The sequence below is a fragment of the Anomaloglossus baeobatrachus genome, chromosome 9 (assembly GCF_048569485.1).
Source record: "Anomaloglossus baeobatrachus isolate aAnoBae1 chromosome 9, aAnoBae1.hap1, whole genome shotgun sequence".
Lineage (NCBI taxonomy): Eukaryota > Metazoa > Chordata > Amphibia > Anura > Aromobatidae > Anomaloglossus > Anomaloglossus baeobatrachus.
Genome location: NC_134361.1, coordinates 19,918,894 through 19,935,901, shown reverse-complemented (window position 1 = coordinate 19,935,901; position 17,008 = coordinate 19,918,894). Strand labels below are relative to the sequence as shown.

At 51.3% G+C, this 17,008-nt stretch overlaps 1 protein-coding gene across 5 annotated transcripts in view; it reads left to right on the top strand.

Annotated features, from left to right (window-relative positions):
• RGL2 (ral guanine nucleotide dissociation stimulator like 2) overlaps positions 1-17,008 on the top strand; it is a 187,615-nt gene that overhangs the window by 160,068 nt on the left and 10,539 nt on the right. For all 5 annotated transcript variants that reach the window (XM_075323212.1, XM_075323207.1, XM_075323208.1 and 2 more), the window contains 2 exons: positions 13,241-13,325; positions 13,400-13,465. In XM_075323212.1, coding sequence (XP_075179327.1) covers positions 13,241-13,325; positions 13,400-13,465 — 151 coding nt within the window. The remainder of the gene's footprint in view (positions 1-13,240; positions 13,326-13,399; positions 13,466-17,008) is intronic.

Here is a 17,008-nt window from a genome sequence, read left to right as displayed (position 1 = left end):
CCTTGGGACATTGAGGCGATGACTGAGCGGAGTGATTCCATCCGGAACCGCCTGGTTTTCACATGCTTGTTGAGCAGCTTTAGGTCCAGAACAGGACGGAAGGATCCGTCCTTTTTTGGCACCACGAACAGGTTGGAGTAAAAACCGTGACCCCGTTGCTGAAGAGGAACAGGGATCACCACTTCCTCCGCCTTCAGAGTGCCCACCGCCTGCAGAAGAGCATCGGCTTTTTCGGGGGGAGGAGATGTTCTGAAGAAACGAGTCGGAGGGCGAGAGCTGAACTCTATCCTGTAACCGTGAGACAGAATGTCTCTCACCCATCGGTCTTTTACCTGTGGCAGCCAGGCGTCGCAAAAGCGGGAGAGCCTGCCACCGACCGAGGATGCGGTTTGAGGAGGCCGAAAGTCATGAGGAGGCCGCTTTGGGAGCGGTTCCTCCGGCGGTCTTTTTAGGACGTGACTTAGACCGCCATGAATCAGAGTTCCTCTGATCTTTCTGAGGCCTTTTGGACGAGGAGAATTGAGACCTGCCCGCGGTCCGAAAGGACCGAAACCTCGATTGTACCTTCCGTGGTTGAGGTCTGTTTGGTCTGGACTGGGGTAAGGATGAGTCCTTTCCCTTGGATTGTTTAATGATTTCATCCAATCGCTCACCAAACAAGCGGTCGCCAGACAATGGCAAACCGGTTAAGAACTTTTTGGAAGCAGAATCTGCCTTCCATTCACGTAGCCACATGGCCCTGCGGACTACCACCGAATTGGCGGATGCTACCGCCGTACGGCTCGCAGAGTCCAGGATAGCATTAATGGCGTAGGACGCAAACGCCGACGCCTGAGTGGTTAAGGACACCACTTGCGGGGCAGATGTACGTGTTACTGCATTAATCTGCGCCTGACAAGCTGAGATAGCTTGGAGTGCCCATACGGCTGCGAATGCTGGAGCAAACGACGCGCCGATAGCTTCATAGATGGATTTCAACCATAGTTCCATCTGTCTGTCAGTGGCATCTTTGAGTGAAGCCCCATCTTCCACTGCCACTATGGATCTGGCCGCCAGTCTGGAGATTGGAGGATCCACCTTAGGACACTGAGTCCAGCCCTTGACAACATCAGGGGGGAAGGGATAACGTGTATCCTTAAGGCGCTTGGAAAAACGCTTGTCTGGACAGTCTCGGTTTTTCTGGACTGCCTCCCTGAAGTCAGAGTGATCCAGAAACGTATTCAATGTACGCTTGGGAAACCTGAAACGGAATTTCTCCTGAGAAGCAGACTCCTCAATTGTAGGAGCTGGGGGAGAAATATCCAACACCTGATTGATGGTTGCTATAAGGTCATTCACTACGGCGTCACCTTCAGGTGTATCTAGGTTGAGAGCGGCTTCAGGATCAGAATCCTGATCTGTTACCTCCGCTTCATCCTCCAGAGAGTCCTCCTGCTGAGACCCTGAACAGTGTGATGAGGTGGAGGGAATTTCCCAGCGCGCCCGCTTAGGCGGTCTGGGACTGCGGTCCGTGTCAGAGACCTCACCCTGGGATCTATGGGTCATCCCAGGGGCACTTTGCTGTTCCAATTGAGGGGGACCAGGGGTCAAAGATTGAACAGTGCCCGGGGCCTGAGTCACCGGTCTGGACTGTAGGGCTTCTAGTATTTTAGCAGACCATTTATCCATACTCTGACAGTTTGTCAGCAAAAGCTGCAAACTCCGTCCCTGTCACCTGGACAGTGGTAGCAGGTGGTTCCACCTGGGCCACCTGTAGCAGAGGCTCCGGCTGAGTAAGTGCCACAGGGGCCGAGCATTGCACACAATGAGGGTCAGTGGAACCTGCCGGTAGTATAGCCGCACATGATGTACAGGCTGCAAAGTACGCCTGTGCTTTGGCACCCTTGCTTTTTGCGGACGACATGCTGTTGTCTCCTCTGAGAACAATCCAGGAGGGTATATAGCCAAAAAACAACAGAGCGACCGTACAGTGCAAATGTATAGCCTATAAGCATATATATAATATATATAATATATATATATATATATATATATATATATATATATATATTACACTTCGGTACTCAGTGGGGCCAGCACCACAGGTGCTGCTTACCGACCGCTCAGAGCGGTTGTGTGATCACCAGATTCCCTGCCTGGGTCTCCCTGTGTTGTCTCTCCTCTCCAGCGTCTGAATCGCTGACAGGAATGGCTGCCGGCGTTCTGTGGGGAGGAGGGGACCGTGGGCGTGCCCAGGAAAAGTGCGGGAATATAGTGCCCCAGTGTACTGAGTGAGGAGGGAGGAGGATACTAATGTATGCTCCAGCCCTCAGCGCTGACGATCTGTGCAGCGTCCCGCCCTTCCCCTGACTGGCAGGCCTGTGGGCGGGAATATACGACACTAGGCCGCAGAAGCCGGGGACTAAAGTTATAAGCGCGGCCGCGCGGTAGTCCCCGGCGCACTAACACACCCAGCAGTGCTGCAATGTGTATGGCACAAGCGCTCCATGCGCGGTAGTCCCCGGCGCACTAACACACCCAGCAGTGCTGTAATGTGTATGGCACAAGCGCTCCATGCGCGGTCCCCACGGGGACACAGAGTACCTCACAGTAGCAGGGCCTTGTCCCTGACGATACCCGGCTCCTATCCAGCAGATTCCCAGGGGCTGCGGAGGGAGCACGGTCCCTGTGCCTGGAGACCGATTAGGATCCCACTTCACCCAGAGCCCAGTAAGGGATGGGGAAGGAAAACAGCATGTGGCTCCTGCCTGTGTACCCGCAATGGGTACCTCAACCTTAACAGCACCGCCGACACAGTGGGGTGAGAAGGGAGCATGCTGGGGGCCCTGTTATGGGCCCTCTTTTCTTCCATCCGACCTAGTCAGCAGCTGCTGCTGACCAAGCTGTGGAGCTATGCGTGGATGTCTGCCTCCTTCGCACAAAGCATAAAAACTGAGGAGCCCGTGATGCACGGGGGGTGTATAGGCAGAAGGGGAGGGGCTTTACACTTTTAGTGTAATACTTTGTGTGGCCTCCGGAGGCATGAGCTATACACCCAATTGTCTGGGTCTCCCAATGGAGCGACAAAGAAATTGCTTAAAACGCAGTAAAAACGCATGCGTATTTACCGCGATTTAGTGGTCAAAAGCAATTTCTGCCAAAGGATGCGTTTAGAACTGCAACTAGTACGACGCAAAGTGCGGACATAGCCTTAGGGGCCCTTTGCACACTACGACATCGCAAGCCGATGCTGCGATGCAGAGCGCGATAGTCCCCGCCCCCGTCGCAGCTGCGATATCATGGTGATAGCTGGCGTAGCGAACATTATCGCTATGCCAGCTTCACATGCACTCACCTGCCCTGCGACGGTGCTCTGGCCGTGACCCGCCTCCTTATTAAGGGGGCGGGTCGTGCGGCGTCATAGCAACATCACACGGCAGGCGGCCAATAGAAGCGGAGGGGCGGAGATGAGCTGGACGTAAACATCCTGCCCACCTTCTTCCTTCCGCATTGCGGCCGGGATGCAGGTAGGAGATGTTCCTCGCTCCTGCGGCTTCACACACAGCGATGTGTGCTGCCACAGGAACGAGTAACAACATCGTAACATCGGTCATTCCCAATTCATGGAAATGACCGACGCTACACCGATGATACGATTACGACGCTTTTGCACTCGTTAATCGTATCAAAAATGCTTTACACACTACGATATCACCTGCGACGCCGGATGTGCGTCACTTTCAATTTGACCCCACCGACATCGCACCTGCGATGTCGTAGTGTGCAAAGTGCCCCTTAGGGTATGTGCGCACTAGGCGTTTTTTTCACGCTGCGTTTTTATGTGCGTTTTTGTCTAAAAAACGCACCCGCGGCTAAAAAAACGCGGCAAAAACGCATGCGTTTTTGCCGCGATTTGGTGCGTTTTTTGCTGCGTTTTTGCTCACTGCGTTTTTAATCAGTGCACAATGCCATTAAAGATTGTTGATGAAAAAAAAAAAAAAAAGGTCTGATGTCATTTCCTTCTTCAAAATGTTCATTGTATGCAGGAGAGCAGACAGCTGCAGAACTAGTGTATGCAGGAGAGCAGACAGCAGCTGCAGAACTACAAGTCTCAGCATCCTCCATCCAGGACTGTATGCAGTTTTTTGCCCAAAAAGAAAAAAAAAATGACGTGGGCTTCGCCATATTTTTGTATGCTAGCCGGGTACAGCAGGCAGGTACGGGCTGCCCCCAACCCCCAGCTGCCTATTTGTACCCGGCTGGGAACCAAAAATATAGAGAAGCCCTTTTTTTTTTTTAATTATTTCATGAAATAATTAAAAAAAAAAATGACGTGGGCTTCGCCTAATTTTTGAGTCCAGCCGGGTACAACTAGGCAGCTGGGGATTGGAATCCACAGTGCAGGGTGCCCATGCTTTCTGGGCACCCCCACTGCGAATTGCAGTTCGCAGCCACCCCAGAAAATGGCGCTTTCATAGAAGCGCCATCTTCTGGCGCTGTATCCAACTCTTCCAGCTGCCCTGAAGCCGGGTGGCAAGCTAGGTAATAATGGGGTTAGGGCTAGCTGTATAGCTGGCCCTAAGCCCGAAATTCATGGTGTCACGCCAATATTAGACATGGCCACCATGAATTTCTAGTAATGATAAAAAAAAAAACACAACACAGAGAAAAATATTTTTATTAGAAATAAAACACAACACAATTAGTGACTCCATCTTTATTGAAATAAACCCCCCTCCGCAGTAATCCTGGGTCAGGGTCCCGCGCCGTCCAATCAGGATCCAATATCATCTGATCGGTTTGCTGGAAGGCAGAGCGATCAGATGATGTGTCAGGATCAAGTGCCTGAATCCCATCACACATCAGCTGATTGTATAAAAGCCGATTATACAATCAGCTGATGCATCAGTAGAAAAAAAAAAAAATAATACTCACTTATGTGCTGTGGTGATTACCGGCAGCTCCTGGAGCGATCGATTGGACAGGAGTCTGATCCTATACGATCGCTGCCGGAGCTGCCGGTAATCAGCTGATGAAGTCCCCTGACGGCAGGATCAGCTGATAGCCGGCCGGGCGCGAAAAAGCCGGCGAGACTACGATCAGCTGATGCGTCAGGTGACTGCATCAGGTGATCCACCGCCAGGTCCTGCAAGCAAGGTCCTGCCCCGGGGAGACTGCACACAGCCAGAGCGGCGGGACCGGGAGGAGCTGGGAGCGGGCATGGCACCGGGACCCTGCGGACAGGTGAGTATATGACATTTTCTTTTTCGCTCCTAATTGGGAGACCCAGACAGTGTGTGACAGTGGGTGTATAGCTACTGCCTCTGGAGGCCGCACAAAGAACTACACTTAAAAGTGTAAGGCCCCTCCCCTTCTGGCTATACACCCTCCCGTAGGAGTACGGATTCCTCAGTTTTAGCTTTGTGCGCAGGAGGTCAGACACGCACGCATAGCTCCATTGTTTTTAGTCAGCAGCAGCTGCTGACTATGTCGGATGGAAGAAAAGAGGGCCCATACAGGGCTCCCAGCATGCTCCCTTCTCACCCCACTGTATGTCGGAGGTGTTTGTAAGGTTGAGGTACCCATTGCGGGTACGGCGGCAGGAGCCCACATGCTGATTCCTTCCCCATCCCTTTTTACAGGGCTCTGGGTGAAGTGGGATTTACTGGTCTCCAGGCACTGAGACCGTGCTCCATCTACAGCCCCTGGAGAAGATGCTGGATGGAGCGGAGTACATCAGGGACATGGCCCTGCTTCCTCAAGGTACTCTGTGTCCCCGTGCATTTGGCGCTCACACCGCAGCATGCTGGGTGTTGTAGTGCGCCGGGGGACATCAGCGCTACGGCGCTTGTGCCATGGCCTCATTCAGCTTCGCTGAAGCAGGCACACTTCTGGGAATCGGTCGCGCCGGCCGCTGGGACTGCGGCGCGGCTGGCACTTGTGGTGCGCCGGGGACTTCAGCGCGGCCCGCGCTTTTACGGCGGCCGCGCTGATAACTCGAGTCCCCGGCTTTTGCGGCCTGCTTCCGTTCGTTCCCGCCCCCAGACCTGCCAGTCAGGAGAGGGGCGGGACGCTGGCCAGTGCATCAGCGCCGAGGGCTGGAGTCGTTTTTACATACTCCAGCCCTCACAATCGGCACAGAGGGGACACTGTTTCCCGCACTTTTGTTTGGGAACTCCCACGGACCGCCCCTCTCCACAGACGCCGGCAGCCATTCCTGCTGACACGCTGAGCTGCAGAGGGGAGCCGGGGAGACCCAGACAAGGAATTCTGCGCCTCTTACCCGCTATTCAGCGGGCGGTAAGCAGCCCTCAGGGCTCACCCCCTCTTGTGACAGTAGTATTCTTAGTATTTTGTTTCTACAAATACTTGGTATTACATAGCGCTGGTCGCCCTTTGGCTATAGACTCTCTCACATTGCAGAGAGCCAGCAGCATGTCGTCCGTAAAACGCAAGGGTGCCAAGGCACAGACATTATATGCTTCCTGCACCGCATGTGGGACTTTTCTACCAGCAGGCTCCACGGACCCCCATTGTGTGCAGTGCTCGGCCCCTGCGGCGCTTGCACAGTCGGGACCTCTGCTGGACGTGACCCAGGGTGTACCACCTGTGAATGCTGTCCAGGTGACAGGAACTGAGTTTGCAGCTTTTGCTGACAGAATGTCTCTCACTATGTCACAAATTCTTGACACATTGCGAGCTAGGCCTGTACTTCAGGCCACGGACACTGTGCAATCATTGCCCCCTGGTCCCCCTCAGCTCCAAGCTCCGGGACGGGCATATACACCTCAGGGTGAAGACTCTGACTCGGACGATGGCCCCGGGCAGCCTAAGCGGGCTCGCTATGACGGGCCTTCACATTCATCTCAATGGTCAGGATCCCAGCGAGATGAATCTATGGGTGATGAGGCGGACGTAACTGATCAGGATTCTGATCCTGGGACCGCTCTCAATCTAGATACACCAGATGGTGACGCCATAGTTAATGATCTTATATTTAACATCAATAAGATGTTAAATATTTCCCCACCAGCTCCTCTTGTAGAGGAGTCAGCTTCGCAGCACGAGAGAATCCATTTCAGATACCCTAAGCGTACATTAAGCACTTTTCTGGACCACGCTGACTTTAGAGACGCAATCCAGAAACCCCACGCTTATCCTGAAAGGCGTTTTCCTAAACGGCTTAAAGATACACGCTACCCTTTTCCCCCTGAGGTGGTCAAGGGTTGGACCCAGTGTCCAAAAGTGGATCCTCCAATTTCCAGGCTTGCAGCTAGATCCTTGGTTGCAGTTGAAGATGGAGCGGCACTTAAAGATGCCACTGACAGGCAGATGGAGCTCTGGCTGAAATCCATCTATGAAGCGATTGGAGCGTCATTAGCGCCTTCTTTTGCGGCCGTATGGGCACTCCAAGCTATCTCAGCCGGGCTTGCGCGAGTCGACTCAGTCACACGTGCATTTGCCCCGCAGGTAGCACCATTGACCTCGCAAATGGCGGCATTCGCGTCGTACGCGATTAATGCTGTTCTTGACGCTACAAGCCGCACGGCAGTGGCGTCAGCCAACTCCGTTGTTTTGCGTAGGGCCCTGTGGTTGAGATATTGGAAAGCAGATTCTCATTCCAAGAAGTGCTTAACCATTTTGCCTTTTTCTCGTGACCGATTGTTTGGAGAGCGTTTGGATGAAATCATCAAACACTCCAAGGGTAAGGACTCATCCTTACCGCAACACAGACAAAACAAACCCCAACAGAGGAAGGGTCAGTCTGGTTATCGGTCCTTTCGAGGACCGGGCAGGTCCCAATTCGCCTCGTCAAAAAAGACTCAACATGACCAGAGACGCTCAGATTCTTGGAGGTCTCAGTCACGCCCAAAAAGGACAGCCGGAGGAACCGTTGCCAAGACGGCGTCCTCCTGACTTGCGGTCTCCGATTCCCACACCCGCGGTCGGTGGGAGGCTTTCCCACTTTGGCGACATCTGGCTGTCACACGTCAAAGACCGTTGGGTGAGGGATATTCTGTCTCACGGGTACAGGATAGAGTTCAGTTCTCGTCCGCCAACTCAATTCTTCAGAACTTCTCCACCACCAGACCGAGCCGATGCTCTGTTGCAGGCGGTGGCCGCTCTAAAGGCGGAAGGAGTGGTGACCTCCGTCCCTCTTCAGGAACAAGGTCACGGTTTTTACTCCAATCTGTTTGTGGTCCCAAAAAAGGACGGATCGTATCGACCCGTCCTGGATCTAAAGTTGCTCAACAGACACGTAAAAGTCAGGAGGTTCCGGATGGAATCCCTACGCTCCGTCATAGCCTCAATGTCTCAAGGAGATTTTCTAGCATCAATAGATATCAAAGATGCGTATCTCCACGTGCCGATTGCACCAGAGCATCAGCGTTTCCTACGCTTCGTCATACACGACGAACACCTACAGTTCGTAGCGTTACCTTTCGGTCTGGCAACAGCCCCCCGGGTCTTCACCAAAGTCATGGCAGCAGTAGTAGCTGTTCTGCACTCGCAGGGTCACTCGGTCATCCCGTATCTAGACGACCTGCTTATAAAGGCACCCTCTCAAGAGGCATGCCAACACAGTCTGAAGGTGGCACTAGACACTCTCCAGAGTTTCGGGTGGATTATCAACTTTCCAAAGTCTCATCTAACCCCGACCCAATCTCTGACTTATCTTGGCATGGAGTTTCATACTCTCTCAGCGATAGTGAGGCTTCCACTGGACAAGCAGTGCTCGCTACGGACTGGAGTGCAATCTCTCCTTCAGAGCCAGTCGCACTCACTGAGGCGCCTCATGCATTTCCTAGGAAAGATGGTAGCAGCAATGGAGGCAGTCCCGTTCGCGCAGTTTCATCTGCGCCCTCTACAATGGGACATTCTACGCCAATGGGATGGGAAATCGACGTCCCTCGACAGGACTGTCTCCCTCTCTGACTGCCAAGGACTCTCTGCGTTGGTGGCTTCTCCCCACCTCATTGTCACAGGGAAAGTCGTTCCTTCCCCCGTCCTGGGCAGTGGTCACGACGGATGCGAGCCTATCAGGGTGGGGAGCGGTGTTTCTCCACCACAGGGCTCAGGGGACGTGGACTCAGGAAGAGTCCACCCTGCAGATCAATGTTCTGGAAATCAGAGCAATCTATCTTGCCCTGCGAGCCTTCCAACAATGGCTGGAAGGCAAGCAGATTCGGATTCAGTCGGACAATTCCACGGCGGTGGCGTACATCAACCACCAAGGGGGAACACGCAGTCGCCAAGCTTTTCAAGAAGTCCAGCGGATTTTGACGTGGGTGGAAAGCAGAGCGTCCACCATATCCGCAGTTCACATCCCAGGCGTGGAAAACTGGGAAGCAGACTTTCTCAGTCGCCAGGGCATGGACGCAGGAGAATGGTCCCTTCACCCGGACGTGTTTCAACAGATCTGTTGCCGCTGGGGGACGCCGGACGTCGATCTGATGGCGTCACGGCACAACAACAAGGTCCCAGTTTTCATGGCACGGTCTCACGATCACCGAGCGCTGGCGGCAGACGCCTTGGTTCAGGATTGGTCGCAATTCCGACTCCCCTATGTGTTCCCACCTCTAGCATTGTTACCCAGAGTTCTCCGGAAAATCAAGTCCGACTGCCATCGAGCCATACTCGTCGCTCCAGATTGGCCAAGAAGGTCGTGGTACCCGGATCTGTGGCATCTCACGGTAGGCCAACCGTGGACACTACCAAACCGTCCAGATTTGCTGTCTCAAGGCCCGTTTTTCCATCTGAATTCTGCGGCCCTGAACCTGACTGTGTGGCCATTGAGTCCTGGATCCTAGCGGCCTCAGGTTTATCTCATGAAGTTGTTGCCACAATGAGACAGGCTAGAAAACCATCCTCAGCTAAGATCAATCACAGGACGTGGAAGATATTCTTAGCGTGGTGCTTGGCTCAAGGGTTTTCTCCCTGGCCATTTGCATTGCCAATTTTTCTTTCCTTCCTGCAGTCTGGGTTGGAAAAAGGTTTGTCGCTTAGCTCGCTTAAGGGTCAAGTCTCCGCGCTATCCGTATTCTTTCAGAAGCGCTTGGCACGGCTTTCTAAAGTACGCACGTTTCTCCAAGGAGTTTGTCATATCGTTCCTCCTTACAGACGGCCATTGGAACCCTGGGATCTGAACAAGGTTCTCATTGCTCTCCAGAAGCCGCCTTTCGAGCCTTTGAAAGAGGTTCCCCTTTCTCGGCTTTCACAAAAGGTAGTTTTTCTTGTGGCGGTCACGTCTCTTCGAAGAGTGTCCGAGCTAGCGGCGTTATCTTGCAAATCTCCCTTCCTGGTGTTTCACCAAGACAAGGTAGTACTGCGTCCAATTCCAGAGTTTTCTCCCAAGGTGGTTTCTTCCTTTCATCTCAATCAGGATATCACTTTGCCATCTTTGTGTCCGCATCCAGTTCACCAATTTGAAAAGGGTTTACATCTGTTGGACCTGGTGAGAGCACTCAGGATTTACATTTCTCGCACGGCGTCTCTACGCCGTTCTGATGCGCTCTTTGTCCTAGTCGCTGGTCAGCATAAGGGATCGCAAGCTTCCAAATCCACCCTGGCGCGGTGGATCAAGGAACCAATTCTTCACACATACCGTTCTGCTGGGCTTCCGATTCCATCTGGACTGAAGGCCCATTCTACCAGAGCCGTGGGTGCGTCCTGGGCATTGCGGCATCAGGCTACGGCTCAGCAAGTGTGCCAGGCGGCTACCTGGTCGAGTCTGCACACGTTTACCAAACACTATCAAGTGCATACCTACGCTTCGGCAGATGCCAGCCTAGGTAGACAGGTCCTTCAGGCGGCGGTGGCCCACCTGTAGGAAAGGGCTGTCTGACAGCCCGTTCATGTGGTATCTTTTTACCCACCCAGGGACTGCTTTTGGACGTCCCACTGTCTGGGTCTCCCAATTAGGAGCGAAAAAGAAGAAGGGAATTTTGTTTACTTACCGTAAATTCCTTTTCTTCTAGCTCCAATTGGGAGACCCAGCACCCGCCCTATTTGTTCTTAGGGTTTCGTTTTTCGGGTGCACATGTTGTTCATGTTGTTTCTTAAGTTCTCCGATCTTGTTATCGGATTGAATTTGTTTTTGAAACTGTTATTGGCTTTCCTCCTTCTTGCTTTGGTACTAAAACTGAGGAATCCGTACTCCTACGGGAGGGTGTATAGCCAGAAGGGGAGGGGCCTTACACTTTTAAGTGTAGTTCTTTGTGCGGCCTCCAGAGGCAGTAGCTATACACCCACTGTCACACACTGTCTGGGTCTCCCAATTGGAGCTAGAAGAAAAGGAATTTACGGTAAGTAAACAAAATTCCCTTCTTTTTTTTCTACTGTTCACTTTGGTTTTCGCCGCTGCCTCCACCTCCCGCCCAGACACGGCGCCGCACGGAGCTGACATGGCACCGGACGGGAGGTGGACGCAGCGGTGACGGTATCGGGAGGATTCATGCTTCTGTGTTTACCAACAGAAGGAATCCTCTTCCTGTACACGTCACTGTAGTGCCCACCCCTTGCGTTTATAGCTGCGTTTTTAGTCATAGAAACGCGGCTATATGCGTTATTCATTGCGTTTTTAACATCTCATTGAATTCAATGAGTGAAAAACGCAGTGGAAAACGCAGAAATAATTGACATGCTGCGTTTTTGTGGTCACCACAAAAATGCAGCTAAAAAAAAAACGCTGTGTGAGGACAGCACTTCTGAAAACCCATTGACATTGCTGGGGAAGCAATGTCACTGCGTTTTCAGCACAAAAACGCGGTAAAAAACGCCGCTAAAACGCGGCAAAAACGCCTAGTGCGCACATAGCCTTAGAGTATCCTTGCTTGTGTGTTTGGGATCATTGTCTTGCTGAAATGTTCTCCCTCGTTTCATCTTAATTATTCTGGTAGATGGCCACAGATTTTTAGCAAGAATGTCTTGGTACATTAGTTCACTCATCCTTCTTTTCAATGATATGAATATTGCCAGTGTCGTATGCTGAAAAACAGCCCCACACCATGATCTTCCTACCTCCACACTTCACTGTTGTTGATGTTTTTGAGGGTGATTTTTGGCTTCCAAACGTGGTGTGTATTATGACATCCACAGAGTTCAATTTTGCCCTTATCTGACAGGACTATAATTTCCAATATTTCAGACTTGTCTAAATGGTGAACAAACTTTAAATGCTCTTGACCCTTCTTTTTGTTTTTTAATCTTGCGAGGAGAGTGTGCTTACAGGAGCGTGCATACAGGCCATGTAGAGGGAGTGAATTACTTATTTTCTTTGAAACAATGGTAGCTCCTGATTCCAGGACTTTCTGTAGCTCTCCAGAGGTATCCTTGGCTCTTGGACAACTCCTTCTTCTAATTTATTTTCAGTCCTCTGTGTGAAATTTTGAGGGGAGCACCTGGTCGTGGCTAGTTTATGTTGAAATTATGTTCTTCCCCCTTCCAGATTATGGCTCCAACAGAGCTCACTGGACCTTCAGTAGTTTAGAAATTTTTCTGTAACCAAAGCCAGTATGTTTTGCAATAAGGTTGCAAAGATCTTGAGACAGCTCACTGGTGTTACCCATCATGAGATGTTTCTTGTGTGGCACCAGCTGATTATTTTTCACTAAGTGGCAGGATTGCTAATTACTGATATTTTCAGCTGGTGTCATGATTTTACATGGCTTTATGAACCTCTTTCTTCAAATTTTCAATAATTTTTTTTTTTTTTTTCTCTGTCATTTCTTATTACACATCACAAAATTTATGGTTGGATTTTTTTTTTGCCTGTATGGATTGGATGGGTTGTTACCGACATCTGGTGAAAAATTAATGTCAATAGCACCTTTTTAGAAATATATTTACTTCGAAAATTGGTGACGTGTTCAATACTTAGCGGGTGAACAATGTGTGTGTGTGTGTGTGTGTGTGTGTGTGTGTGTGTGTGTGTGTGTGTGTGTGTGTGTGTGTATATGTATATATATATATATATATATATATATATATATATATATATATATATATATATATATATATATATATATATACACATACATACATACATACATACATACATACATACATACATACATACATACATACATACACACACACACACACACACACACACACACACACACACACACACACACATACACATACACACATACATACATATATACATACATATATATATATATATATATATATATATATATATATATATATATATATATATATAATATATATATCTATCTCATGGTCTGATGTCACTCAGGGAAATCCAGCGCAGTTACCAGGAGATGAGCGAGGTGTTTTCTGAGAAGGACAATTATGCCCGGATGAGGGAGCTGCTTTTCCAGGTGAGCGGTCACCTTCTGTCCTTGTGTCCTCTACTGTTGTAATAACTCATCATATAACATTATCTTTTGTTTAGTCTCAGGACACTTCTGATGTAACCCCCAAAAAACACTCCCCCCGCTCCAGAGACCCACGAGCCACGGTAAGAGACGTGTCGCTTCTGTACTGTAGAGCTGGAACGCTGCACCGACCCCGGTCGGTACATGGTGTGATATTTCTAGAAATATTTTTACAAGATTCTTCCCCTTTTTTCTCAGACTTCTGAAAGGGGAAGAGGAAGCTTGTGTATTGTTGTAATATCTCGCTGTATATGTCGGTTTACTATCTTACAACTACAACCAGCAATAGTGATTGTCGTTAACAAATAATTAAATTTACAGCAATCCCCCCCCCCCCCCCCCCCACACACACAGTATTTTTAGGCTCTATACAATACTGCAAATATAATGGCTGTCTACCAATCCTGAATTTCTTCAGCGCTCTATTGGGAGACCCAGACAATTGGGTGTATAGCTACTGCCTCCGGAGGCCACACAAAGTATTACACTAAAAAGTGTAAGGCCCCTCCCCTTCTGGCTATACACCCCCCGTGGAATCACGGGTTCTCCAGTTTTAGCTTTGTGTGTGAAGGAGGTCATACATCCACGCATAGCTCCACGGTGTGTAGTCAGCAGTAGCTGCTAACTACTCGGATGGAAGAAAAGTGGGCACATATAGCGCCCCCAGCATGCTCCCTTCTCACCAGATGGTGCTTGAAAGGTTGAGGTACCTATTGCTGGTACAGAGGCTGGAGCCCCACATGCTGTTTTTCCTTCCACATCCCCCTGGAGGGCTCTGTGGAAGTGGGATCCTTCCGGCCACAAAGCCCTGAGGCCGGGCTCCATCCACAGACCCAGAACGAACCTGATGGATGTCGAGCATTGGTACAGTCAGGGACATGGCCCTGCATCTGTCAGGTACTCGGTGTCCCCGGCAGGCACAGAACGCTCCAGACTTGCTGGGCGTTATAGTGCGCCGGGGACATAAGCAATGGGGTTGTGTCACCTTAGTTATGGCTGGGTGACGGGTTATGTGTTTGGGAACTAGCGCCGACCGCTCCTGCGGCGGGGCGCAACTGCGACATGCAGGGCGCCGGGGACAGAGCGCCGACCGCGCTTTTACGGCGGCGGCGCTCCTAACTTTACTTCCCGGCTTTTGCGGCCTAGCGCCGCTTCGTTCCCGCCTCCGCCCTGTCAATCAGGGCGGAGGAGAGACGCTGTGCAATGGCCAGCGCCGGGGGCTGGAGCTTGATTTACATGCTCCAGCCCCCTCACGAGGCACAGTGAGAGCACGCTTTCCCGCTCTTCGTTTAGGAACGCCCAGAGCCGCCCCTCTTCCTCACAGGACGCCGGCAGCCATTATTCATGCGGTCCGGCTGGGGACAGGCAGGCAGGCTCTGGGAGACTCAGACAGGGCGTCTGGCGGCCACACACCCGCTCTGAGGCGGGCGGTAAGCAGGCTGAAAGCCCCTCTTGTGCCACAGTGATTCTATTTGTGTACTTTCTTCTGGTGCCATATAGATATTGTATATATATTTGCACTGTAGGGCGCTTCTTGGCTATAGACCCCATATTGCGCTGAGGAGACAGCAACATGTCCTCCACAAAACGCAAGGGTCCCAAGGCGCGGGCTGTGTACACTGTCTGTACTGTTTGTGGGACTGATCTACCGGCAGGCTCCACTGACCACCATTGTGTGCAATGTTCCGTGCCTGTAACGCTTCGTCAGCCGGAGGTGGCAGTAGTAACCCAGGCAGAGACGCCTGTAAGTCCTGCCCCAGTAACAGGGACAGATTTTGCAGTTTTGGCTGGTCAGATGGCTGTCACTATGACAAAAATCCTTGAGGCCTTGCAAACCAGGCCAATTACTCAGGCTCCGGACACGGCTGTGTCCTTGCCCCCTGGTCCCCCTCAATTGGAGCGAGTCTGTACTTCAAGGGGCTCTCATGTATCACAGGCTGATGGCTCTGACTCAGATGACGGCCCCAGCCAGCCCAAGCAAGCTCGCTTAGACAGACCCTCCACATCATCACATTGTTCAGGGTCTCACAGGGATGAGTCTCTCTATGATGAGACTGAAGAAAGTGGTCAGGTTTCGGACCATGAGACCACTCTCAATTTGGATACCCCTGATGGTGACGCTATGGTCAATGACCTTATTTCGGCCATCAATAGTGCGTTGGATATTTCTCCCCCAGCTCCCTCAGCAGAGGAAGCTGCTGCACAGCAGGAGAAATTCCATTTCTTGTATCCCAAGCGTAAATTGAGTGCCTTTTTAGACCACTCTGACTTCAGAGAATCTATCCAGAAACACCACGCTCAGCCATACAAGCGTTTTGCCAGACGCGCTAGGGATACACGTTATCCGTTTTCCCCTGACGTGATCAAACGCTGGACCCAGTGTCCAAAAGTGGATCCCCCTATTGCCAAGCTTGCGGCAAAATCTATAGTCGCGGTAGAGGATGGCGCTTCACTTAAAGACGCCAACGACAGACAGATGGACCTTTGGTTGAAGTCTATCTATGAAACTATCGGCGCGTCGTTTGCCCCTGCATTCGCGGCCGTGTGGGCACTCCAAGCTATTTCAGCTGGGTTGGCACAGGTAGAGGCTGTCATGCAGCCAGCAGTGCCAAAGGTGTCGACCCTAACCTCACAAATGTCTGCGTTTGCGACCTACGCTATCAACGCGGTTCTGGAATCTACGAGCCGTACGTCGTTGGCGTCCGCCAACTCCGTAGTGTTGCGCAGAGCATTGTGGTTAAAGGACTGGAAAGCAGACGCTAGTTCCAAAAAATGTTTAACCAACTTGCCATTATCTGGAGATAGACTGTTTGGCGAGCAGCTCGCTGAAATCATCAAACAGTCCAAGGGTAAAGACTCGTCCTTACCCCAGCCCAGATCAAACAAACCTCAGCAGAAAAAGTGGCAGCCGAGGTCTCGGCCCTTTCGAGGCTCAGGCAAGGCCCAATTTTCCTCATTCAAAGGGACGCAGAAAGAACAAAGGAGCTCTGATTCATGGCGGGCTCACTCACGACCCAAGAAAGCAAACGGAGGAACCGTTTCCAAAGCGGCTTCCTCATGACTTTCAGCCGCCTCCCTCCGCATCCTCGGTCGGTGGCAGGCTTTCCCGTTTTTGCGGCATTTGGCTGTCACTGGTCAAAGACCGGTGGGTGACAGACATTTTGTCGCGCGGGTACAGAATCGAGTTCAGTTCCCGTCCTCCACCTCGGTTCTTCAGAACCTCCCCACATCCCGACCGAGCGGATGCCCTTCTGCAGGCGGTGAGCTCACTAAGAGCAGAAGGAGTGGTAATCCCTGTCCCCCCTCAGGAACGAGGGCGAGGGTTTTACTCCAATCTCTTTGTGGTTCCAAAAAAGGACGGCTCCTTCCGTCCTGTTCTGGACCTAAAAAGGCTCAACAAGCATGTGAACGCCAGGAGGTTCCGGATGGAATCCCTCCGGTCTGTCATTGCGTCAATGTCTCAAGGAGATTTTCTGGCATCAATAGACATCAAGGATGCGTATCTCCACGTACCAATTGCTACAGAGCACCAACGTTTTCTACGTTTGGTAATAGGAGACGAACATCTTCAGTTCGTAGCTCTGCCATTCGGTCTGGCGACAGCCCCACGGGTTTTCACCAAAGTC